Source organism: Papilio xuthus, unplaced genomic scaffold, assembly GCF_000836235.2.
Source record: "Papilio xuthus unplaced genomic scaffold, Pxut_1.1 DF826115.1, whole genome shotgun sequence".
In the NCBI taxonomy this organism is placed as follows: Eukaryota; Metazoa; Arthropoda; class Insecta; order Lepidoptera; family Papilionidae; genus Papilio; species Papilio xuthus.
This window is the reverse complement of record NW_013532534.1, coordinates 1,799,940-1,826,587: the sequence shown is the minus strand read 5'-3', so window position 1 is coordinate 1,826,587 and position 26,648 is coordinate 1,799,940. Positions and strand designations below refer to the sequence as shown.

The window sequence follows — 26,648 nt, the reverse complement described above, 5'->3', positions numbered from 1 at the left end:
TATACGATAAAATTCTTCAGCATTAGGCCACAACATCAACAAAATAATCGTCAACATACATAAATCATGAAACACCAACGTAGAATACGAAATTAGTTTGTTTAATCAATATCACAACCTCGACTTGGTCACGCACTTGAGTAAGGACAAAGATCTATTTAAATACTCTTGTTTATAGTAGATGTTGTGTTATAGTTTCTTTAACATAGAAAAGTATTGGTCATATCTGACAATTAGGACGAAGGACAGTTTAATAAGTAATCCTTTAGCTAGAAAAGTATTTGTATTCAAGTTGTATTTTTTACCTACTAGCATTGAATTTGGTATGTAATCTAGGAATACAAATTTTTAGAGGAAGGAAAATAATTAAAATTTAAATATACCAAAAAAATTATATTGAGGATAGTCATGTGTAACCGTGGGTTTCTAACACCAAAATATTTGTATTAAATATACTGTCATCCCTGTCATTACCTTTAACAAAACAGAGATAAGAATGTTGCAAATGGGGATTTCGGTCTCAAAAACCCACGCTTAGTAACCCAAATTAGAGTTCAGATAAGAAATGAGGCAGTATAAATTGTCTTAATCCATTTATCGCCAGTTTCCTTGAATCAACATAGCCGTTTTAAAAGATGTTTACTGTTAATTGTTTCGCCCGACATCTGCTAAATATAAGTATGACTTCCCTTGTTCCACCGCTTAAAAATACAGTTTATCTAATAATTAAATCTAATAAAGTTGCTACGATTAAAAACATCATGAATTATTATTATCATGTCCAGTTTATTTTTTCCTTATTACGCCATCTTACAGACGAATAAACGGATAACAAAATTAAGAGTAATTTGGTGACCTTGTCCTATTCAGTGGAAAGCCAGTGTATACTAGATGCTGTCACCTTGTGTGCGAATGACGTATTAAGTCGCAATAGCTACATAGTATGAGACAGATGGAAGTTACCTAACGACCGAACAATGCGAGCCGACCTTCATCTACCCACACATAACTTCAATAACTTCATTCAACATACAACACACTTCCTGCGGATTCATCTGTGTTTTATGTCACGCTCCAGGTGTACTTATTGTTGTACAAATGGATCAACCCCGTCGTAACACATTACTCTATTATGTTAGATGTTACGTTGATGTTACTGCGTTATACTAATATCGAGTTAAGATAATCAAATCATATACTTATACAAATATTTTATATTCAAGGTGTCAAATCTTATACTTGTATGTTTATCGTGCTTTTATTCGTTTGTTTTTTTTTTAAATCATCTAGCAAAGTTGATAAAAACGTTAAATTCAGTAGAATACGAACTTAAAATGAAAATTATAACATGAATAATAATAAATAAAATCTATTATGACCTAATAATACTATTTTGTGTACCGACGCTACATTTAAACCGAATTTTTAATTAGCAACCGATTATTCCAATAAACGCTGGCAAGAAATAAAACGAAACATTCGAGCATAATTTGTCCACTTAGTGTAAAACTTCAAATATATTGATTTCGTTGCAACGCAATTGCAATGAAATATATTGCAAATAAATAAACTACGACATTACTTCATACACATGTATAAATAAAATAAATAGGTACATAAAATTCTGTTACAATGGTAAAAAGAAAAATTAAAGTAAAATAAAATTAAGTTATCGCTATTTACTGTCCGATATAAGGTCAGACAAAGACGGTAGGTTTTATATCCTTGTTTGTTATAATATCGATATCGATCCATACAAGTACCTATTCTTTTATTGTTTGTGCAATACATTTATTGGATGTCGTAACTGTTTTAAGTAAGTCATACGATAAAAATAACTCCCGACTTCTGAAAGCTTCTTACGTAAAGTACTCAATAACTCTTTCAAATCGTATATGAATAACGTAACGTTATATTAAACTTGTTGACAGAGAAGGTTTGGAATTTGGAACGGTTTCGGGAAAACAAGATGTGACGTAATTTGTCGATATGTATAAGTCGGGATACGACTATATCAGTGTTCCAACAGTCATACCTCAATCTACACCAGTTTGACGTTCTATTAAAGTAAAAAATTATATTGTTTATGGACTATGGAATCTTTTATTCTATTTATTTGTAACTTTGTACTATAGTTGATACAAACTACTTGTGTCCATGATGTAAATGTATCAAAGTGCAGGGACAATTGCAATTGCAATCATTAATAACACTTTGTGCGATCAACACCTTAAATCACTTGACACAAATAACTGCGTTATACTTTTAGCGACACAATGGGAACGAATATTTATTTCATTTTCAAGATTACACTTGTAAATTGTTTCATGTTATCATAATATGGTAGTAACTTATCAATAAACTACATTACATAACATGATTATATTGTAAAGTGCTAAGATCTTTAAAAGATTAATATAGGTACATACTTGAAGGGACAATAATTCTACGGATTTTTCGTTTTACATCAAATTTTCCTCATCAATTAGGTAACGTAGGTCAAGTAGGTAATATCATGTTTCGACTCTAAAGAAAGCTTGTTACTCCTATTTCGAAAATAACCGTAGAAATCCACACAACAAAGTACACATTGTTTCCTGTGACTGTACAAATGCACCGTTCCTCAGACCGTTAGAACTTGGCAAATCGCCAAATGCAAGTTTATTTAATGTCTGATATTGGAGTAATGTCCAACTCGTCTGATAGCCTCAGTAATTAAGGAAAATAATTTTGTGGCCAAGAAGATTTATAATTACATTTTTAATTGTAATTATTAGTCTTATTTGTTGGCTAGGATCACTTCGGTTCTCCCGGGAGACGGCAACATGGCGCGGTCCGATGTTGCTGAATCTTTCTGAAAAGACAAGGAAGTATTTTCTCGGGATGGTACAGAACTTCAGTGCAGGTTCCGTTGCGTTCCACTGTAGATCCGGGGACCCTCTCAGTCGTACTTGAGGTTGGCTTCCCCCTGGTTTTAGTGAGTAGAAATCTCACATATCTCTGTCTTTCCCCCGAGAGGTAGGGTATCTTACAAATATTTCCCTCTCGATACCAAAAAGGACCACTACGGTACAGTTAAGAAATCGATATTGCCAAAGAACTTCGGCATAGCGTCATTATTCTTAAACTTTTGACATTCCTTGGATCTTAATCCAAGAATTGGGACGCAGATAATAATAATGATTTGCCGTTGCTTTTTGTTTACACGGCGTGTCAATTTTATTTCTTGGTTTCCAAAAACTGGTGGTTAGTAATTCTAACTATCATTAGTCAATAAAACCGTCGTCTGCTATCAATACACTAGCTACATAAATCACAACACGATATGAAACAGACGCAACATCACAAGTGAAGTTAAAATGGTGTGGTAAAATTTAAACAGAATCGTGACTTGCACTGTATAAACATTGGGCAACGAAGCTTTTACCCTAACTTGACGTGCATAAACGTCAGTCACCGGAAACATAAGACGATCTATTTTGGGGTGTTCTGCTCTAATGTACTCTCAGCTGGTCTGTATTCAACATTCTACGATTTCCCATAATATTAAATAAGATCAAATTTTTAAAGTACTAGTTTTGGCGTAATTTCCATTCAATCTTTCATAATATGAAGAAGGAATATAAATCTTGATGAATAACTGGCAATACCAGACACTATCTCAAATTTGAAAGTTAATATACTGAATATGTGGAATTCTGCGCAAAACACTATTATCATATTTAACTGCATTCATATCTAAAAATATGTACATTTGAATGTCACAGTGGGTAAAATCAAATATGTACAGTAAACATCAACATAAGTTACCAAAGGCCACTGAACTTTTTATTGCAAATTTAAAACATTCCTTATCGAACAGAAGATGTAAGCAAATTTTCATTTAATGTACGTAAATTGTACGGCCGAAGTATAAAGAGAGAAAAATAAGTGTGATTTTTTTTTCAGCTTTGGTTGCAAGTTTCCTTGTTCTTGTCTCTGTCCTTTTTTACTGCCTTTCTTATAGTTACTGTTAATAACCCATAGGATTTAGGACAGAGAAGGAAAACTGTATTGTGTGAGACACTAAGTGATAAAATTTTTGAAAGAGCCATGTAGAAAACGAGTTTTGGAATCCCAACAACAAACAAGGTAATGTAGACAGAACTTGTAACTCTGATAATACAATGCAAATAACAAAGTAATAAATGGTGACCGTTATATTATCACCATAACAATACCGCTTTGTGCTAAAGCGCTACAGCGAGGCTATCGATGTTAGGACGAGTGCTGCGCTGTGCCGTGGCGGCGGAATGTCGATTAAAGCGATAAGCAAGAGGTCGTTCACATCGCATCGTGATAGGATGCGACGTGAGATCTCTGAAGATCCCCTTGCAATTCCTATGCAGATTCGCAACATTAGCATTGTTAGCCCGTCGCATTATTTGCATGTACCATTACATTCACAGTTTTCCGCCTTCAAATGTTTTGTCATTAAATAGTCAACTGTATCAATATAGGTAAATTAATTAAAAAATATATTCTAAGGTTCCTATTAATAAGATCAATTTCGAACGAGTACGTAATCTATAAGTACAAAATAAAAGTTGATCAACGAAAACAGCGAAAGAATTGAATAAGTTTTATTCAACGTTGACCAATTATTTTATAATCCAATAAAACGGCAAAGCAATAAAACATAGTATAAAAAACAAATGCACATAAATGTGGAAATATGTGGTTCCATTTACCGTAAAACTGCGAACGGAAAGCGTTTATTGATCTCCCATTATCGACTAACGAATTGTTTCTAAGGCTATCATATTTTTTGTTTGCGTTGTGCATTATAATGAGGGTAGGTGAATGACTCTTGCGAATTAGGAATAGAACGTGGCCGGCACTCTTTCCAAACGGAGACGCCATTTTAGGAACGCTGACTTGTTAAGCTGGCGGCCGTATTGACACATAATTATTCTCGGATTAAAGCAATTTGCATTTTAAATTGACCAATGTAATTACATCTTCATTAGCGCGTAAGTCCCGCATTTAGTCTTCCTTGTTGGCACCATTCATGTAAAATTATTCCTACTTATTTTGAACTTATTTCACGATGTGTGCACTCTATTTTCAGATTGATGACGAGGAACAAAGGTAGCTGCAAAAGTAGAAGGCACCTGAAATCTAACAGATGTAACAGAACATAAATTAATATTTAGTGGTTAACTTATAAGACCTATTGCTGTTTAGTGTCGTCCCACGCATGTACCCAGTTTTAATTTTGATTACCATGCCTCTTGAGCGATTTTAAGGCTAAACGAAACTTAATAACCGTCGTAATCAACTCTCATAAAACGAAGTTTTATACTATAAATAATAACTTCAATAATTCAAAACAATGTAATAACCTTTAAAACCTGTTAAAATAAAGATCACTGAGATTAAATGTGTACAAATCATATCGGTAAAACATCTTCAAGGTTATGATAACACTACCAGCGCAGTAAATGGAATGTGACGAAATCCCTAGATCAAGGTGAGTGTCGCAGGCATCAGTGGACAGCAAACAGAGCGGAGCGCGCCACGGCTGTCTTTCCGCATTTTTCACCAGAAACCTCTTGGATTTCGTTTCGACGTAATTTGATGCGGTCCCACGTCGCTGCGACCGTGACAATAATGACGCGCTATTGTATAATACGGACGGCAACGACTCGTGAATTATCATGTCAGATTTTGTTTTGATTTAGAACAACATAGGATAAAAAAAGTTAAAATTACATCCAGATGGCACAAAAAGATAAAGGACTTGAACATAAATGTGTTTAAGTCATCTTCGCCACTGTATGACAGTGCGTGAGTCATTTCTGAGTGACTGTCTCGACAATGTAACCTATTTATAGACGTTAACGATGTTTAACGCTGGACGCTAACCGACTCTCGGAATCCGAGGCCTGAAATTTTAACGCATAGCAACTGTGTTACATTCAATGTGAATATTCAGTTTGTTAGCAACTTCTTTGTTAGCTTTTGACCCAATTGAATGTAATGATAGAAAGCGGTTATGCGCTTTTCAATTAATTAATAAGGCCTCAAGTATATCAGCTATCCATAATACAACCATGTGCTTAAATAACGCTTCTACTTTAGAATCGAACATGCGATGGAATTAGTACAAGTGTACTAAACCACTGAGCTGTCGCAGCTCCTGTGTATTTAACATGTATAAATATTAATTTCGATCATTGGATCGTCCTAAACAACTATAAATTTGTCTATTCTCGTCCATAAATATGATTGAAGGAAAAAAACTTGAAAGTAGTTTTTTCTACAATTTCGTTTTTTATTAACTGGACTGTGGTATGGCTTCTTAGATAGTAGTTCAATGCCTATAAATCAGGTTACATCATAAATACCCAGTAATAGGTAGTGCGTAATATCGCTGCCTCGGCGCGGCGCCGCGCCGGCATGGTTCCAGTCCGGCCGTGATGCAATGCCAATTTGCAACCGATCATAAAACATTGGTTAGTTATAAGTTAAAAACAACGAGAAAGTCAACGTACATTGTAGTCACCATAAAAGTACATTATTTGTCACTAGTTATCCTCGTGTCTTTAATTCGTGGGACTTTTATTATTTCACAATAATGAAGAAGCAAGGTCATGTCTTCGCTTAGTAAACGATTTATTTTTACAATAAATAATTAATTTTCATGATTGTTAATTACGTAAACTCGTTACGCATTTTGTTTACTAGCAGTAAACACAACCTTATAGAGTAACATTCTACTAGAGTTGAGACAAGAATTTTCTAACTATACAATCCCTAATAAGGTTGTATCTGTACCCAGCAGGTAAATTGTGTGGGTGTAGATAACCGCCTTCCGTGATCGTTCGATTAACGTACAGAATAGCAAATAACCGATCTTACACAGTTACAAATATAACGGACATAAGAAATTCATCGATGACGATTGTGATTCACATAAACAAGATTCAAGGTTAAACTGTTGATCCAGGTACTCTATTGTAATGTAATTGATTTGACAATAGCACCAACATTGTACTATAGTGTAGTATAATATACATGTAGGGTTTGTGATTAGAGAACCATAAAATTGGACTAAAATACCCGTGCATTCCACTATTACTATCTAATCTCAAAGATATTAGGTATTGAGATTTGCTCTTTTGCGCTATAAATATTACTTTGGTTACTACCCACTTATGACCCAACTACTCATCGATTGCGAAAGAAGCGTAGGCTGACTCAACCAAACCGATGCCTTTATAAAGACACCCCGAAATGAACATGATATGACCACCACTAGGCAATATGACGTATCATAGGAGCTTAGTTTTCTGACAGCAAGCTGGTATATTTTATTCTATATATAGTGCTATATATAGAATAACTATATATAGAATAAGAATTTGAAATATCAAAATCGTACACCTGTGCAGGTGTACGATTTTGATATTTCAAATTGAATTCGATCAAGACGCCATCTATCTTATATAGCAAAGACTACGTAACTGCCAACTAAATCATTATAATGAAGAAGTAAATAGAAACATCAGATATGGACATAAAAACGTAAAACAAAGTTTTAATCAAGTCCATTTTGCTCTTAGCAGACATAATCTATAAAAAAAAATTTTGATTTTAAATCTTAAAATCTTTATCTTCATTTCCACATTAATATATTATGTCAAATTTCAAGTTCATTACGCAAACATTTTAAAAAGGAATACAAGGTTTTCGCTTTAAATGAAAATTCGAATATCATTTGAAGGACAAGCTCTAGACTTTACTGTGCTATGAATAATCACTGCGCATATCTTTCTTATCTTAAAGTTGATAAAGACTCTAGACTGTGTTTTAAGGTTACTTGAATAAATGTATAAATGAAATAAATTTGAATTTCTTGAAGAATACATAGTTTAATTATAATCTTATACAATACAAAACAACTAAGTAAATACAGTATAATATAAATTTAGTAAACAACATCATTTTACATTACTTAGCTTGAAGGCAAAACCAGACAGAATGGACCTCGGATGCTGCAGTAATTAGTAATGCTTTTGGTCCCATATGTTGTTACTATTTCTTTTCTATTTACTTAAATGCAGTATATTTTCCAAAGAATTAGAAGTATTACAACCAGTATATAGATGTATACAATATAAATATTTGTGAATTACTTTATTTATCACTATTTAATCAAATAAAGTTTGTGCTAAAGTTATAATACAAATTGTGCTTTTTTTAACATTTTAACAGGCAACATTAAAGCAGGATACATCCAATAAGCAACAATAACCACAATGTAACCTCTTTTGTCCTTAATAATGGTATATGTTAATTCAGTTCATTCAATCTAACTGGCCGATAGCTCTATGTAATCAATTAGTAACTTTAAATATATAACTTTTGTATGCTGTAGAAGTTGGCCACTTTTAGGTAAAATTGCTCGCCATACATAAAGCAACAATTAGTAATACTTAATATCGCTATCATCTAAACATTAATGTTTGACTTTAAGTCAGTAGATACATAAATATTTACCTGAATAAATTACTTTTTCCTATGCATTAATAATTTTGTAGACATATATCAAAAGCTATTGTATAAGAAATTTGCAAGATATATAACAGTCTGAAGGTAAATGTGGTATAAAATATAGTTTTTCACAAGTTTCAGTCAAGTTATAGGTCAAAGTTTCATAATAGAATTCTTTGAAGTGTGACTGTAGATAATTAATCAATTTCAGTTGGTCTATTTACTCATTCTGCATATAACAAGGGTAAATTATTTTAAAAAAATGTTACAATTTCCATTTCTTAGAAAGTGTATAGAAACTTTAGCAAATAATAAATATTGCAAAACTAAAGACTGTATGGTGAGCTTCTAACACATAATATTAGAAGATGGATTCCACCAGAAGTCTCACTTTTTGCTTTATTTAGAAGTTGCAAGGATTCCTCAGTTTCACTCTTCACAATATTACACATACAAATAGTATAAAGCCAATACTTACTTGTAACTTTAAAATGATGTATGGCTGTTACTAAATTCAATAGTCTTAAAGTGTAAGTTTTAAGTATTTACCATTGTTGTAATGCAGAATGAGTGTAAAATTTGTGTAGTTATCGCCCAGAGGCTGGAGGTGCTTCGGTAACCGGAGGAGTAGGCGTGGGCGCGGGGGCTGAGCTGGATCCGGATGTAGCCCACACAATAATGATTATAAGTAGAACCGCACCGATAGCACCAATAATTAGCATCATCTTCATGTTTTGCCACCAGTACTTCCTTTTCAGCTTACCGGCCTGCTGTTCAAACTGCGCTGCTCCATGTTGCAATGCATCCGCGCGATTGTCTAATTCGGATAATTTCTGATCTCTTTCCAATACTTTCTCAACATTGACACGCATTATTCCAACCACTTCATCTACTTTAGCCTGCGTTTGTGCCAAGCGTTTATCGCTTACCCTAGGCGCAGATGTTCCACTTTGTTCTTCCATTGTTGGATGTTAACTTTTTAAAAGAAAGCAACAAAAACAGAAAAAAATAGACTGAATAATGAAACCAAAACGCTAATAATTGTCACGTATATAAATAAGGCAATATGGCGGAGGACATAACATTTCCTTTTGACAGCTTTCAAACATTAATTTTTCAAAATGAGTCAACGATAAGCAACAGGTATTTATTGCTACATAAAATATTACTTTAATCTATCGGTTTGTTAAATTATTTCTCTATTTTAGGCCTAAGCAGATCTCGTTGTCTCATTAATATTACTTTAGGAGGATATACCTAATTCAAACGTGATAATTTTTAGAAAAAGGAAATGATCATCTGATCATAAGCTTTAAGAGCATATTATATTTGGCAACACCGTTGAACTCATGAAAAAAAGAATTGTCCGGCTCTTGCTCATGTCTCATGCATGTTGATCTCTGGTGATTTATTTCTATAGTTTCAAATATCCCCCTTGGTTAGGATTCATATTTGTTAAATAAAGAAGTATTTGTAGAAAGGACTTCCAAAAAATATCAAAATGGTAAGCGTTTTCTTTATTCATAACAATATCTAATTCACAAGTGCGCCATGGATGAGTTATGCCGATCTTTTTGTCCGCACGTGTGGTATTTTTTGATTAAATTTCTTTAAATACGTACAGGTTTCACTAAATCCAATCAGAATACTGAAGAATGAGGCTGAAGAAGAAAAAGCAGAGATTGCTCGAATGTCTAGCTTTATTGGTGCTATAGCTATTGGAGATCTTGTAAAAAGTACATTGGGCCCAAAGGGTATGGATAAGATTTTAGTATCTAGCGGCAGGAACGCTGGCCAGGTATAAATTTTTATTTTCGCAGTGTGTTTATACATTGTAAGTTGATTCTCAGTTATTATCAATAATAAATTTAATTTATAGGTTGAAGTAACAAATGACGGCGCTACTATATTGAAATCTATTGGTATTGACAATCCTGCTGCAAAAATTTTAGTTGACATGTCAAAAGTTCAAGATGACGAAGTCGGCGACGGCACAACATCGGTCACAGTTTTAGGTACGATTTTAATATTCAAGTTATTATTATGCTGTACACCTTAACCTCAAGACACAAAAACAAATTAAAATATAATAGATTTGTGCAAACATTTAGTACTACTATATAATGTTTTTTGCATAAAGCTTTGAACATATGAATTGTGTCATTATTTCCAGCTGCTGAATTGCTGCGAGAGGCAGAAAAGTTGATAGAGCAAAAGCTCCATCCTCAGACAATAATTGCTGGGTGGCGTATTGCTAGTGCGGCTGCAAAGCAAGCTCTTGCTGAAGCCAGTTATGATCATTCACTGAGTCTGAATGAGGCTTCTTTACGTTCTGACCTTGAAAAAATTGCCCGCACAACATTGAGCTCCAAGATTCTGTCTAACCATAAAGAGTAAGTGCTCTGATTATTTATAATTTTTAATGAAAGAAAATAAATAGTTTAAATATACATATAACTTCTTTTTCTAAGTTGCACAGATTTTTTACTAGTTTCAAAAATAAAAACATTTGTTAAAGTGGTAAATTTTTAGTTTAATTGAGTTTTGTTAATTCATTTTAACAGTGGTAGAGCCCGCTTTAACATCTTCGCATGAATTGGTCCGGCTCGCCCGGTGAAATACCACGACCACACAGAAGACGCGTTAAGTGGAAGATATTTTACGTTTCGTCTGATGAGTGTGTGTCCCGGAGGCCTAATTTAGTCCTCTTTCCCTTCCCACCTTTTTCTTATAAGGAAAGGATGGGAAGTGGAAGTGGACTTTCCGGATGAGAGGATGCATGGAAAGGGAATGTATTTTCTTTCTGTGCATCCTCTCCTCCATCGATGAAAGGTAGGCAACGCATATGCAACTGCGTATGTCGATGGGCAACGGTCACTTTGCTATATCAGCGATTTCAGGTGGCCGCTCGCTCGTTTGCCACCTTATGATATAAAAAAAAATTTCAGGCACTTTACAAAGTTGGCAGTTGACGCAGTACTTCGTCTCAAAGGTTCTGGCAACCTTAAAGCCATTCAGATTATGAAGATCAGTGGAGGTCTGTTGGAAGAATCTTTCCTAGATGAAGGTTTTCTTCTGAATAAAAAGGTAATTATTATAAAAAAAATGTGGAAAAAGTACCTGTCTTTTAATTAATCTTAAGTTTTTTTTTAAGTAACATAATAATATTTAACCAAAACAAAATATAAATTTTATGTTAAAAAAAAAACTGGAAAACGTTTGCTTTTTTCAAATATTTTGTTTTATAATTTTCAAAGGTTGGAGTACATCAGCCGAAGCGTATTGAAAATGCAAACATTCTGATAGCCAACACACCAATGGACACAGACAAAATCAAAGTATTTGGATCTGTTATCAAAGTGGATTCAATGGCTAAAATTGCAGAATTAGAAGTTGCAGAGAAGGAAAAGATGAAGGATAAAGTTAATAAAATCTTGGCTCACAAATGCAATGTTTTTATTAACAGGTTAGTATTTCATTGGCTTTTAAAATAAAACTGCATAATAAACTCCAAAGACAATTTGTAATTTTTTTTTAACAGTGAGATAAATGTATCAACTTAATTTACAGGCAACTTATTTACAATTACCCTGAACAATTGTTTGCTGATGCGGGTGTGATGGCGATTGAACATGCAGACTTTGATGGCATTGAGCGTTTAGCTCTTGTCACCGGTGGTGAAATTGTTTCCACATTTGATACCCCCGAGAAAGTCAAACTTGGACATTGCAAACTTATTGAACAGGTACATTTTAAAAAAAATAAATGTATGTTTTTTTAATTTATAATATTTAATAATGACTGAAAAGGAATTTACTGAATATCTTTATTGTTTTTGGTACTAGCCAGTTGGTTTACTGCTTTTGAGACAGATTTTTTTTTGTTGGTTCGCTATTCAGATTTCTGTAGCACTCTCAGATTTCTTTCAAATGTATGGCACTTTTCTTACTGCAATTTGATTTCAACAATTTTGATAATTCAGGTGCTGATCGGAGACGAGAGTCTGATCCGGTTCTCTGGCGTGGAGCTGGGGTCTGCGTGCACAGTGGTCATCCGCGGCGCCACGCAGCAGGTCATCGACGAGGCGGAGCGCTCACTGCATGACGCTCTCTGTGTGCTTGCTGCAACCGTCAGGGAGCCTAAGGTCATCTTCGGTGGTGGTAAGTCTTCTACTTCCATAGATAGATAGATATTTAAAAGGAACATGTAGATTTATGGTTTATCCAACTGACTGTCAAGAAATAGGGTGAAATATTTGTCAATCCTTTCCTTCCTGTGTTGTTAGTTTTGATAGATAATACTAGATTAAGTGCCTTAAATGTTATTAAAAACGTTACACCTAAAACAACTTCGATATTGCACTCATAGTGGGGCATTGAATTACTAATGGATTACTAATATGTATTTCTTTGTTGGTAGGTGCAAGTGAGATGTTGATGGCGGAGGCTGCTTCGAAGGCGGCGTCGCGTACGGCGGGTAAGGAGGCGATCGCCGCTGAGGCGTTCGCAGTTGCGCTGCGTCGCCTGCCCTCAGCCGTCGCAGACAACGCTGGCTACGACAGTGCTGACCTCATCGCACGTCTCCGCGCACACCACGCGCAGGGAGAGAACACTATGGGACTCGGTATGTGCTATTGTATCATGAAACTTTAAAAATTTTAAGAATATATTATTAAGGGGCCGCTATTAGAAACTATGCAAATGTTTGTCGTAGTTTCGTTAAGTTAGCTCCTTTGATATTGATTAAATTTATTAAAAATCGTCTTTGATATTATCAGACATTTATTAACAATCATACTTCGTATTAATATTATTTTGATGAATGTAAACGGTTTTAGATGAAATTATGCATAGATGTAGAACACAGTCTTTAGGAACATAAGCTACTTACAAAGGTTTTTTATACATGGGCAAAAACAAATATAATAAAATGTTGACTAAACTCAATAATTTTTTAATATGCATATGGTACAATATTTTAAATTTGAAATATGAATAATATGATTACTTTAATATTGAAACAGATATGGAAAACGGATGCGTGGGGGACATGAAGACTTTGGGTATAACCGAGTCATATGTAGTGAAGCGGCAAGTGCTGCTGTCAGCCGCTGAGGCTGCGGAGATGATCCTGCGAGTTGACAACATACTGAAGTCCGCACCGCGTCGCCGTGGTCCTGACCGCCGCCCTTGTTAACTCCAGTATCACATTGTCAAGCAATATCTGCTACATATAATCTATACCAGTTTTCATTTAAATTGCTTGAAATTTCCTAGGGCATTATTATAAATTAATTTAAAACGGCTACATTTATATTTGAAGCTGTTTTTAATTAGTTTCGATATTTAGTAATGGTCTTTGTTATGGACTTAGAGCATCATCCTACAGGTGATATAGTGTAATAAAATTAGAAAGTCTGTTTTTTAGTATTAATTAGAATTGATGGAAATACATACAACTATATAAAATATATGTATGCAAATGAAAGTGAATGTGTAGCAGATATTTGTTTGATATTGAAAATGTGTAAAATGGGAAGTGTTGTGAAAATGAATGATTTTAACATTTTCGATTTTTATTTTATATAAGTGTATGCTTATGAAATAATATTCACAAATAACTATTTTATTTTCATTTAGTTAGACTGCGAAGGAATAAACGTATTTCAGTTATTAGCGGAAGTGATTTAACTTTTGCATTTATTTTCTTATCATGCACAAGTTTGTTCTTTTGTGGAAACTTAAACTTTAGTTTTGCTAGAAATTCATTACTGAATAATTTGCTTTAGTTTGCTTGGCGCAAATAGATGTAACAATTTATTTAATAAAAAAATTAACACACTAAGTTTGTTTTTTTATTTTTAACATCTTGCAACTTCAACGCAGAATTTAGAAAAAAAACCTATAATATTCGCGCTTGCATTAGCTACTTTCTCGTCGAAGTTCCGTCGAAATCGGTCGAGCCGTTTCGGAGATAAGCACGAACAAACGCGGCCTTACGGACGTACAGATACACAAAGAAATGTTTTTTCAGCAACGAATCACGTGTACAAAGGTTTTTTTTTTAGATTTTACATACCACTGATCTCTATATATGGATAGGCCCATTGCTTGAAATTGACAGTTTTTGCATAGTTTCTACTTGAATGCGCCTTTTGTAATTCCTGACAGTTATTTCTATCTCTATTATCTTGTTCCAGTCCTCATCACCTTAACCGTCAGCGACGAAATGGCGATGTTAAAATAGGCACATAATACCACAGTTTATAGCCTATCTACATATAGAGATAGAACTTGTGAAGTATGCAAATGATACCTAAAAACCACTAAATAGAAAAGTCCATACATTCAATTGAATATTATTGTTGTCCTAATACGTGGACTAAAATAAGGCCACCGGCATGCGAAATTGCTTCCACTCCACGTCTGTCTTCTGTTTATATAAAGTATGTTTAAGCCTTCACACTCTAAATCCTACAAACAATCAGTTAAATCCTATCAAACAAATGAAATTATTTATTTTTTTGTCTCTACAATTCCATGATTTATCCGAACCAGGGGCTCTAATACAATTTACCTTTATTATTTGATTTACCTTTTCAATTTGTTCCCGTATAAAAATAGAAATCGAAATTTTCTAGTTGAAAGGTGTTTTATTTGCTATCCTTTTGGGATAATAAAATGTCCACGGGAAAATTACATAAAAGTATATCACGATTTGTATTTACTTTTTTCGTTTCATACTTTTTTATTTTATGACAGATTGATGAAATTAAAAAAAAAGAAAAACATGTTAAGTAATCCATAGTTCAATCGCATGAGCTATACTAAAGGGTTTTGATTTTTCTAAATTTATTTGGGTTTTATTTTTACTTGCGTCACAGCAAGCTGCAGATCTACGAAAGGCCTAAAATTAAAATATAAACGATCTTGTTATGCTTTAGCTGACATAAAAGAGTTTAATTGTTGAGATAAGGCGTAATAGTCAGTTGATATGAAATAACTACGTTAACATGATTATACCGCGCGGCCTAATAGTCTACAAACATGCGATTGTTAACGAATAAGAAAGTTTTATAATTTTGTTTTCAAATGTTTTTTTTTTTATAGAATCCAGACTAATAAAGTCAGCAAATAGCAACTAAAGTTAGCATGCAAAGTTAATTATCACCTGATAAATGTTATAGTAAGTTTACTATTTATAAAATTATCACGGTTACCTTAAGTTCGGCTTAATACAAATAACGGTTCTTTCATACATTGTACTATTATTAATTACTATTTGTCGCCCATGACTCCGTCCGCGAGAAATAATAACAAAAAACATAATTAGGAGCCTATTTGTTCTTCTAATCTATATTCTATAAGTATGCCAGATTTCATCGAGATCCGTGCAGTCGTTCTGAAGATGCCTTCAATTTAAAATTAACTGCCACTAAGACAAACATACTTAAATTTATTGTTACATACCTTTCACGTGTAACATATTTTTTCCGCGGGACGAATCGGTGCGGGCGAGACTCGAAACTGACGTCTCGTTCATTTTTAACTCCACCCTAGCGCCAGGTCGGAGACAATTTGGATAAATTGCGTATATTCGCTGGCGACTGTATAAATTATTCAGACGCCAGCCTTCGCGTCTTCATGACAAGGAGAGGATTGCACAATAAAGCGGAATATTTAGAGAGTGATCACGTACTTACGTAGACTACGGATAGAGAGTGCTGCCGCCGCGCCAGCGTCAGTTCCTTGATATGGCGTTTCTATTCTCGTTATATGATCTTTACTGAGCTTTTTTAGGTAAAATATATTTCAAGACTACGCCAACTGTCAGTTACGAACACTTAATCTGTTTGGTTTGTGAAAAGCCTTCGTCCTTTTGAAAGCGATGTGAAATTATTATGTGAAAGTCAGTTCGGATATGTATGTTTGATATGAAATGACATCTTTAACTTACAATGTTGATTTTGTACAGGAAAAAATAAATATTACGACTAATTTAACGATTTCATTTAACTCAATACAATTAATGTTTTGTAAAGTTCTTTAATAAAGAGCTAAAGTTTTTATATTCAACAGTTACGACGGGCACTCTTTCAAAGTAGTAAGAACATAAAAGAAGCTTTAAAATGTAACTTAAAAAGCATTTCATTAAATGGCAGACGCAGAAAAACAAACAAGCCAGTGAATAATGCTAACTAATGACGGATGTTTGTTGTTGCGATGTTTCCAAACGGCAAGCGGTACACCCACACACCACTGTCTGCCCGCGCGTCGCGATGTAATTAGTCCCAGTATAAACTTGTAAGTTGTAAAAAAGGTCTTTTTCACTTTATTATGCACAAATTAAAAAAAAAAAAGTCATTTTTCGAATAGGAGAAGGGGCAAACGAGCAACGGATTGCCTAAAATTATTTGACCTGGCGCCCATGGGATGGATGGGATGGATGGCATTGCCGGCCATTTATAATTTTTGTTGAGTATTTAAATGAAATTATTTAGCTTTGATCCAACACGTATACGAGTTACAGATATTTAATCTTTGCTTTATTTTTTGTTAAGTATAGATTTAGATAGGTAACAATAGAAAGATATAAGATGTAATTGTATTTATAACAGTTTATCCCGTTATCCCGGCTTACTGAGGTAGTAATTATCCAAGTATTGTGATCGCAGCCGAAGTTTCGACGAAATAGTTTTCTTTGCTCTCGTTTATCTTTCTTAAACACTGGAATTGGCCGGGGATTTGGGGGCTAATTACATCGCCGCTTTGTTGCTTAATAAGGCGACCGTATTTCCTTTGTAGGATATAAACATCCGTTTGTTTATTCAATGTTTTTGTATTTCGTCCTCAGAGTTTAATAAGAAACTACTATATTAAAACATTATTCTATTATATAATAAAGAGTAATTGCTTGTCTACTGCAAAACAACAATATTATAAGGCCGGCAACTCATTTGTGGTTCCTCTGGCGTTGCGGATGTCCATGGGCGTCGGATAAAATTTTAGGCGATTCATTGCTCGTTTGACCCCTTCTCCTAAAAACACAAAGCAGTCCAAACCCTTCTATTTAAAAAAAAGATCTATTAACACAATTCACTCAACTACAATCATTATAAGGCAGAATATTGTATGTATCAACATACATACATTCATATCGATTATGATCAGATCAATCGTCAAAGTTGTATCGACATTCAGTTCGGTCTTATGTAAGCTTTAATTGGCCCAGTTTAGTTGGGCAGAGATCGCACCACTAAATAGAGATTTGTGCGGGACTAATCCTACTTGATCCGTGGTATCTACTGGCATACCTTTACATAAACTGAGTGAGAGTCGAGCTCGGTCGGCCCTAAAACTTCATTGCTCCACTTTCCAAACATATTCGGAATAACAGAAACATTTTATATTACGTAATCTTTACTCACACGTTTAGTAACATACTAGTACACATACTAGTAGAGTCGAAATATAAAAATTCCATGAATAAAGAATTTATAAAGAAGTTATTAAGGTAAAATTTATTTTAGTTGTTCTTTATTATTCTTAAGAGGAAAAAGTTCACATCAAGTTTTAATAATAAATATTGAACGTAAGTGAATGAAAAAAATTGTAACGAGTAAAATAATAAGAAAATTTTCCAAAAAATAGATTCTCGAAAAAATGTAAACTCGTAGGAAAAGCAAAATATTAAAGACTTTTACCTGTATTTCCTTATTCTTACAACATATCAACGTCACATGGCTTATCGACTCGGTCAATACGTACAAAAGGAAATATTTTCTGTTTTACAAGTTCTCTGTATTTGAGGGATAAAAATCTCTCAAATCCTGACTGACACTTCCCTCTATACTTTGGAAACGGATGTTTTTGCAACTAACATGTCATTATTTATATCCTTAAGTAATGGCCAATATTTCTGTAGAAAAAATATTATAGTTAAAGTTGTAGTAAAATTATGAAGATTTTTTAATCTATTATGACAACTTTGATTTTGAATATATTTGGTTACTTTCGATAGTAATTATCTGGAATAGCATGTAAGATGTCATTGCATTATTTATCTCTTGCCATCTCAGTATTGGTTTGAAAGAAAACATCTAAAAACTTCAATTTTTCTGAATCTGGAAGTATATTCTAACCCATGTACATTTTACTGAAACTTTTAAATAAGGACAAGGATCCACTAGGGCTCCACACAGAAAATAACTGTCAAAACTGTATTTCCCCATTTTTAGCTTAGATTAAGATTTAAAAAAAATATCGTACGTTTAAATAAATTGATATAGATAGCAATTGATATCTTAAAGCATGTTTTTATGTAATAAAAACAATTAATTAAATAACAAAATTAAATGAAAAACTTACATTTACAAATATTCCGTATGTTAAATCTGACTTTAATAAAACCTGTTCATATTTATGTGAATTGATTTGCTATAGTGTGTAGCAATCTTAAAGCTATTGTACGAAGTGACTTCCCGACACGACAAAGTTTAGCAATGCGCCAGGATAAGTTTCCTAAGCACCTAATATTGTTTTAGTTGGTGAGTCGCGAGAGAGCGGGAGCGGGACTCCGGCAGACAGTTTTGGCAGCTGCTCTGCTCGGTACATGATGTATGTTAATGTCAACTCGGAGATTATTTCTTGGCACTGAGACATGGCGCCCGTACGATTGTTAGCTTAGCATCACCCCTTATACTATCGTTTTGTGTGTTAACGTTTCGACGATGTTTTGCGTTCTCAATTGAAATTGACGTGTGTACTCCTTAAGCCTTCGGGAGTAAGCAATTGTATTATGCCATAATGGCACAATCCTTCTGCCGTGTTGGTAATCGTTGCAAGTGTGTTTTATCGACTAGAAATGAGTAACTAAAAATTTCTCCCTATCTTCTTAGTATTTAAATATTTTTACTACGTCTAGATCAGAGCGAAAGTGGAAAATGCAGAAAATACACAGTACACAAAACGAAGACTTAGCATCACCACTAAATTTTCAATAGGAAAAATCGTAGTAATATAATTTTCCACTTGAACAACTGGTAAAGTGCTATAAATTGTATTCTACAGAAATTCAACTTTGTTCGTAGTATCCGTGCAAATAAAATTCAAGCGGCGAGTCTGTACATTCACAAAAAGAAAACAATAAAATACAATAAAGTTAACGTCTGCCTGTGATTGAATTCGCTAAGTTTAAAATGTGTTATTTCTTCAGCGGAGTTCGCTTCGCTGACAGTAGATATTAAGCTCAGGATGCGTGCCAGTTGTAGCCAATGAATGCATCGCCTCTATTAGATTTATATTCTCAAACAAGAGCATTTTATCTGCAACGAATTAATCTGAAAGTTTGTGAAATTGTATTATTAGAATTTTGGAAGTTCGAGAAAAACAATAAAGTTAACTATTTCATTACCAGTTCTAGTAATTTAGATGTACTTGAACATTGTTTCGATGCAACGCAATCTCACCAAGGGGCGAAGGATAATCCAGAAATTATTGAAGTGACGAACGCATATAGATTTTCATATTTCAATTTCTACTTATTAACCCCAAACATTTTAAGTGATTAATTCCTTCTAACTATTCTTTAAAAACATTTTACTTATCAAACATCCAAGAAATCTCCAAAAATATGTAAGGTTACCTACGGATATCATACCTTTTTATACGCTTGACGGTCTCGGAGGGCAAAAGTTTTTTCCTGTATTTATTACGATCAGAAAAGTTTGTTAGATTTACTCGATGTTCATCGTCATGAGATAGGCACAAAGGTTTTATGAGCTACATTAAGCTAATGGATTTGATCAGAATGTGTCAGCGATACAATGTAAGTAAAATACTTTGCTCTCAACAAAGCGGTATAATATCAATTAAATTCGCTATTTCTTTGATAAAAGTAATTTATAAATAAATGTAATCACCTGAAAACCCCGAAACCCCCCTGTTATTAGCAGTACTTGTATTTGATAACTAGATTTTACCGGATTAAACTGTATACTATAGAACATACTCGGAAACGCTTTACAAGTACTAATTTAAAACATTGAAGCAAAAAAAATTCTGTTGACACATAGTGCAACATTGATTTGAATATACTTAATGTTTAGAAGTGACATAGTATAGAAGCACACTCAAGCCACATAGAAGTAGTGACACTATCCGCTTCAAGTTAACTTTGCTGCTCTATCCGCGTCTTGAAACTAGCTACTTCATATTAATCAATAGGCGGTTAAACATCGCTTTGAAAGTTGTTGATGCACTTACTATTAACTACCATCTAAGATTCTGACGTCAACGTAGAGAACACGAGGTAACTTTCTATGCCATTGTTAAAAAACTAAAACGTTTTATTCTGACTTTAGTTTTCCTTGTATCGTTTAGTCATCCTACACTACGTACGGTTGAATCTTGGTACATTTTCACGTATTGATGGTGCTAGAGGTTTATTTCAAAAAGTGGCAGCCCTATTCAGACATGTCTGATAGGTGGTAGAGATAGAGAGGCGCATGCGGCTGCGGCAGCGGCGCGTCATGGACTGCGTCCGTGAAATTGAATTAGCAAGTCATTAGTGACGCCAATAAAACGAGCCGGGTCACCCCAGTAGCGCCAACCCTGTTCCTGCAATGTGACTTATGCGCTCCTAGTTACGTTTTATTACGAATTAATGTATTTAAGTTGGAATAGCCTTAATGATGCTTCGCTTTCCTTGTGTTTGTTTGAATTAAAACAAATAAAATCGAATCGGTTTCTAATCATGGAAAAATAACTTGATTGGAATTTGTTCATCTGCAAAGTTATGCGATATATTTTCAGCTACAGGCAATAACAGTATAATTCCTGAAAACGAGACGCCTTTTCCTTTAGAATTATTATATTATAATATTATTATCTATAGAAGATAAAATATTAATTGTAATTTTTAAATAATGCGGTAAATTATCAAAACAATTAGAAAATTACGAAATAAGTTACTAAAGCAGCGCATAAGTACACATTGGTAAATACGTGTCTATGTCAGAAATATTTCAAAGTGGCTGAGCGGGATTCCCCCGGGGCAGGCGAGGGTAAACTCTTGCGAATTATAGGCACTTAGTTTAAACGATGGCCCGCCGGGATACCGCCGTACACATTCACTACTCTCAAACAGAATGTGATTTTAAACAAATCAAATTATTTGTCACCTCTTTCTAGATTTCTGTTAATTAGATAAACTGGACGTTGAGAACACTAATCATACGGTCTCAAAGGTACCTAAATATTTGCAGAGTTATTTAGTCTAAAAATTATCTCGTAAAAGTAGAAAAGCTTGTATTTTAAATATTTAACGAACATTTTTTTGCTGTTGATTTTTAAAATCGTTTTTATTATTTAAAATATTTATTAAATAATTTAAATCCAAAAAAAGTCAATGAAATATAATAATTTGTTTAAAACATGCAGGCATGTTTTAAACAAATTATTTGTATATTTTTCTATAAAGTTGTGAAAGCTCAGGAATTGATTTTTCAAAAGTTACTACAATTTGTTAGACTAATTAATAAAGGTAATTTGTTTTCGGTAACATACGAGTACTAATGGAAACGATAGTAAGACGAGAATGTATGGATGCGTAAGAACCGACCATGCCAAATAGAGATTAGTAACCGCCGCTTCTAAAAGCTTTGTCATTGACTCATGTGAGTGTTTTATGGTTGAATTTTTTCACATTTTGAGTATTATTAAATTATTATAGTATTAATAAAAAATTTAAAAATATTTTTCTTTTAACGTTTTGATGGAATTAGGATGAGATCGTCTTTGCTTAAATTTTTAATTATCTCTTTATCTTATGTAAGTAATATTATTAATGCGAAGGTTTAAATAGATGAATGGATGTATGGTTCGATGTTTGCAATAAGGATATTTCTGGAACGGCTAAACAGATTTTGATGGAATTTGACATAAGTGTAGAACATAGTCTGGAAGAACATAGAGACTACTAATCAATTTAATTTTTTAATCCGCGCGTACGGAGACAGCTAGCAAATAATAATGTTAACTTGTTATATTTTTGCATGAATTTTGCGGTAGTACGGTAGCGCAAACCCGCTCTACCAACAACATTGTTTGACTTCGGTACAAAGTAAATAGAATGCCTTCAGTGTTGACGTCTTTATGCTTGCAAGATCCAAGTTTGTGTTAAGTTAAGCGACTAGCGACCAATCGAAGAAGTTGTGTTATGATCGAGCATTACTCCGTAACTCGGACGGTCAGCGTCGGTTTGCAATTTGCGATATTGTCTCTAAAGTCTTAACGGTTTAGGGTTATGTTAGCAGCGTATTGAACCAAGATATACTTCCAATGGAAGTGTTCATTTCATTAAAAATGAACATAAATTTGTCATGTAACAACTATAAATTTATTAAATACCAGATTAAAGTTCAAGGAATATAATTCCGCAGTATCCAATTTATCTATGATTATTTTGTAAAATCGATGCGAATACGATAGAGATTTGATTTGTTATCTTAAAATTTTATGTAGGGGACAATTCGCAACTTATTAAAAAGACAAGAAGAGTTTTTTTTTATAAAGCCATTTCTAGAATATATCAAACTCTAATTCCGTGGCAGCCCCTGTCGCGACTCTACCCAAGTTAATGTTGCGTGTAAAGTTATGGCCCAGTTTGAGAACTGCATGCGCGAGCTCCGCGGTGACTGTATGAGCTTCTAAAGGAATTCACGTCACGCAGCGTTAATCCTATCCTAACCCGCTATATTTGTTTTACTGTGAATATTAAAGTAAAATGTTGCGGGGGAACAACTGAGTTAGGTATCTCCTATCTCCCTCTCTCACATAAAGTGCGAATCTATTTCATCAGCTCACTATACTTTCCCTCCGAGGGCTTCGGAGCATACCCTAAGTTAAGGGTGACTAGGCCATAGTCAACCATGCTGGCCTAGTGCGAGTTGGATGACTTCACACATATCTTTAAATTTCTTCTCAGATACGTGCAGGTTGCAACACGATGTTTTCGTTCACCGTATGAACGTCGGATAAATGTACATATGTAAATCAAAAAACACATTGGTACATGGCGGCATTTGAACCAAGGACCTGCAGAGTTAAGTGCTTAAACCCCTGAGCCACCGACGCTCTGTGTCTATTTACAGTAGTCAAATAACTGTTAAGAAAACATTAGACTTTTTCTTCGCCACCCTTTTTGTCGAAACCCTTCAGTTTAGGTATACGTTAATTGCTTCGTGAGAGCCAAAACACCTGGCAATCCTAAGGTATGTGTTTTACAAAACAAGCAACATTAATGTCTTACATTTGTTTTGACTTGTGTTTATCCTAAAAAGGTCCTTTGAGGTAGTTTGTCTGTTTAAAACGTTGTTAAATAAACTACTTTTACATTTAAAGATTTATATTTTTAGACAGTATTAGCTAGAATCGATTCAAGCGAATGACGCGCTTTCGTTACCAAGTGAAATTAAGATTGTTTAGTGAACGTTAATATTTTAATAGGGCTAATGTTGCGCCGATACACCGACAAAATGTCGGATTTCCTTCCTAACAATATTTAAAGCTTAAAAATCTTAAAAAAAGTTATCAACGTTAGTAAGGCACTGAAACGAAATTTATAAATACCGTTTGCAAACATTAGGTTATCGTTATTTAGAAATGTTATAATAATATTGGAAGAAGTAAGTGCTTGAGTTATCAAGAAATGTTATAAATAGCGGGGGGTCGAGCGTTTAAATCACTAAAGTTAAATACATTACAGTAAAATAACTGAGTAGGTATAATTCAGTGAGCATAGCGTACAATAATTCATTCCGCCCATTGACCTTCACCCCTCACATCAAACCATAATCTCATTGTCAATATGGAACTAATATGAATTGCCGATTTCATATTTCTAAATATGCCTTTCCATAAATTATTTAATTCATAAAGGCGCGCTGCAACATAAGTATTCAGATACGAAACACCTGAATGAGATATGATTATTTTCTTTATATTTGTAGGAATGAGAGATGTTACAATAATTTTGTTCTTGGATTCCGGCTTCCACAACATACGGCTACACTTATATTAAAACGTTTTGTGCCAGATGAGATGATCATGAGTTTAAATTAAAAAATTAATATAACCACCGTAATAAAAGAACATCATAAAAGAAGTACGTCACTAAAACAAAAGAAAAATATTTGAATCTTGATTGAATCGAGAATAAAACGAGCATCGTGTGCATGTGATTATCGTTTTGAATTTAAATAACGTCGCTTGAGGGAGTCATAACGTGAATTATTTAAGGCGGATGACAATATTTTAGAACGAATAGCTTTATTTTAAAATGAACACCATCATAAATCCGAGCTCGCTGCAATAACGTAGGACAGGTCCGATGTGCGCAGAATATAAAACACACATAGTTTTAGAAAGCTAAACCTATTGACATCATAAATTTTATAACGAACTATTACCCGGATAGTGTTCCCAATTGTAATATAAATTTTATGACAAAATATTCTTTAATTAATTTTACCTACATTAATACAGTGCAGGGAATAGAATAACAATTGTGTTTCATTATTTAATATTATGAATACACACAACAAAAACGCTTTTTTAATTTCTACAAGAAAGAGAAAATTACCCGAATAAGGATGAGATATGTTTTATACTCTATTCTGTAAGAGCTCATATTTGGGCATAGAAGATTTTCAATCACAAAAGAGAGGGCACAAAACAAAAGAACTTGACAGTATTTTACATAAAGAATTGAAGCAGACATAGTAATAATGGGCGGAAATTTTTCATTTGATTTACGTAACATTTGTAAAGGCAATTTACGTAATGTATGTTTGTGTAATTCGAATGTCTGTTTCACACGGCGTGAAATTTCGTCGCGAAAAGAACGGATTTATATTAAGACAGATTTATGTTCTAATTAGCCATTCTACGGATGGCGGGGGACCTGCGTAAAATAAATTTATGCGACCACACTTTCCTGTTTGTTCAAATATTCAATGGTTTAAATATGGAAGGTTACATTATATTAAAAACAATTGATTTTAAAAACGCGAAGAATCGTATGCCATAAAACTTTGTTTTCGCTCTGAATGGCGAACAGTGAACAAATCGCCAGTATATTTGCAAGCCTACGGCCATTATCAATTTACACTGGATGGATTGCAACAAAGGGTTCATTCGGGTTGTCGTTTTTATTCTTTTTTTGAACGCTATAAAATGTCCCTTGCGTTAATTTAAAAATCCTCGCCGGAACAAGAGACAATCTTTCCATTATTTAACCTATAAAATTTTGCATTAAGCACTTAAAAAATTGTCGTGCCTTATTTTTAATAACTCGATATAAGTCTATCATAAAAAAGTTGGATACTTATAATTGATTAAACATCTTCCTTCGTTTTGCTATAAATGTGATCTTAAGACTACTTTAATGGCATCATATATAAGATGAATTTCGTTGTTGATATATGTATGTGTTTACATTGCTATCACTTGATTGCAGTCTGGTTATTATATTATTGTTGGAGTTCTCGAACGCGGTTGAACAAATGTTCGTTGCGGTGTACCGTCAGGAACCTGTTTTGAAGTTAAATTACCAAAGTTTGACAAGCGGCCCGCCTCACTAAACTACGCTGGCAATAATTCTGCACGCCCTTGTCCGAAGACGATCTCTGATGCAATTGCAATTGATCATTTTATGCAAAAAGAGAGTGGTTGCCTTTGTTCTTTAATTCTCTATTATATTTTCAACAGTAATGATTTTCATTCATCAAATTCAACTGAGATATCCCTGACATATCACCATATTTTAAAATTTAGTTTAAATGTAAATAATTTATTCTTAGTTTATGTTAAGTACTGATCGATCCTAAATATCAAGAATCGATCTTGTACGAAAATATTAAAATACACATATGTATCAGTTTTGTATAGTAATTTAGTATCAAATTTTGAACTATTACTTTATAACGAGGGGTAAGTATCGACTGGACCAATACAGGTGTCTGTCTCACCGGCGAGCTGATTGCTTCCTTACATCTAATGAAATACTTCTCCCAAGACACTCGGCCCCGTCGTCTCTCAAATTGAAACTGG

General features: G+C 33.8%; 2 protein-coding genes across 2 annotated transcripts; one reads left to right on the top strand and one right to left on the bottom strand.

Moving 5' to 3' along the window:
• Positions 1–7,896: 7,896 nt before the first annotated feature.
• LOC106123455 (synaptobrevin-1) lies at positions 7,897–9,580 on the bottom strand. Its single transcript, NM_001312554.1, is given in 2 exon segments — positions 7,897–8,350; positions 8,392–9,580. A coding segment is annotated over 1 exon segment (375 nt). The 5' UTR covers positions 9,501–9,580; the 3' UTR covers positions 7,897–8,350; positions 8,392–9,125.
• Positions 9,581–9,885: 305 nt separating this feature from the next.
• Positions 9,886–14,382, top strand: CCT2 (chaperonin containing TCP1 subunit 2). The gene is made up of 10 exons (XM_013319792.1): positions 9,886–10,042; positions 10,163–10,336; positions 10,418–10,553; positions 10,712–10,931; positions 11,487–11,625; positions 11,796–12,004; positions 12,109–12,283; positions 12,521–12,698; positions 12,958–13,161; positions 13,562–14,382. Exons 1-10 carry the CDS (start codon positions 10,040–10,042, stop codon positions 13,732–13,734), a joined length of 1,611 nt encoding a protein of 536 aa, XP_013175246.1. The 5' UTR covers positions 9,886–10,039; the 3' UTR covers positions 13,735–14,382.
• The last annotated feature ends 12,266 nt before the right edge of the window (positions 14,383–26,648 follow it).

Bases quoted from the DNA above. Each gene is read 5' to 3' on its own strand.
- CCT2 (XM_013319792.1), top strand. The intron at 10,337-10,417 runs GTATAAATTTTT...TTTAATTTATAG, and splicing joins GCGGCAGGAACGCTGGCCAG to GTTGAAGTAACAAATGACGG. The intron at 11,626-11,795 runs GTAATTATTATA...TAATTTTCAAAG, and splicing joins GTTTTCTTCTGAATAAAAAG to GTTGGAGTACATCAGCCGAA.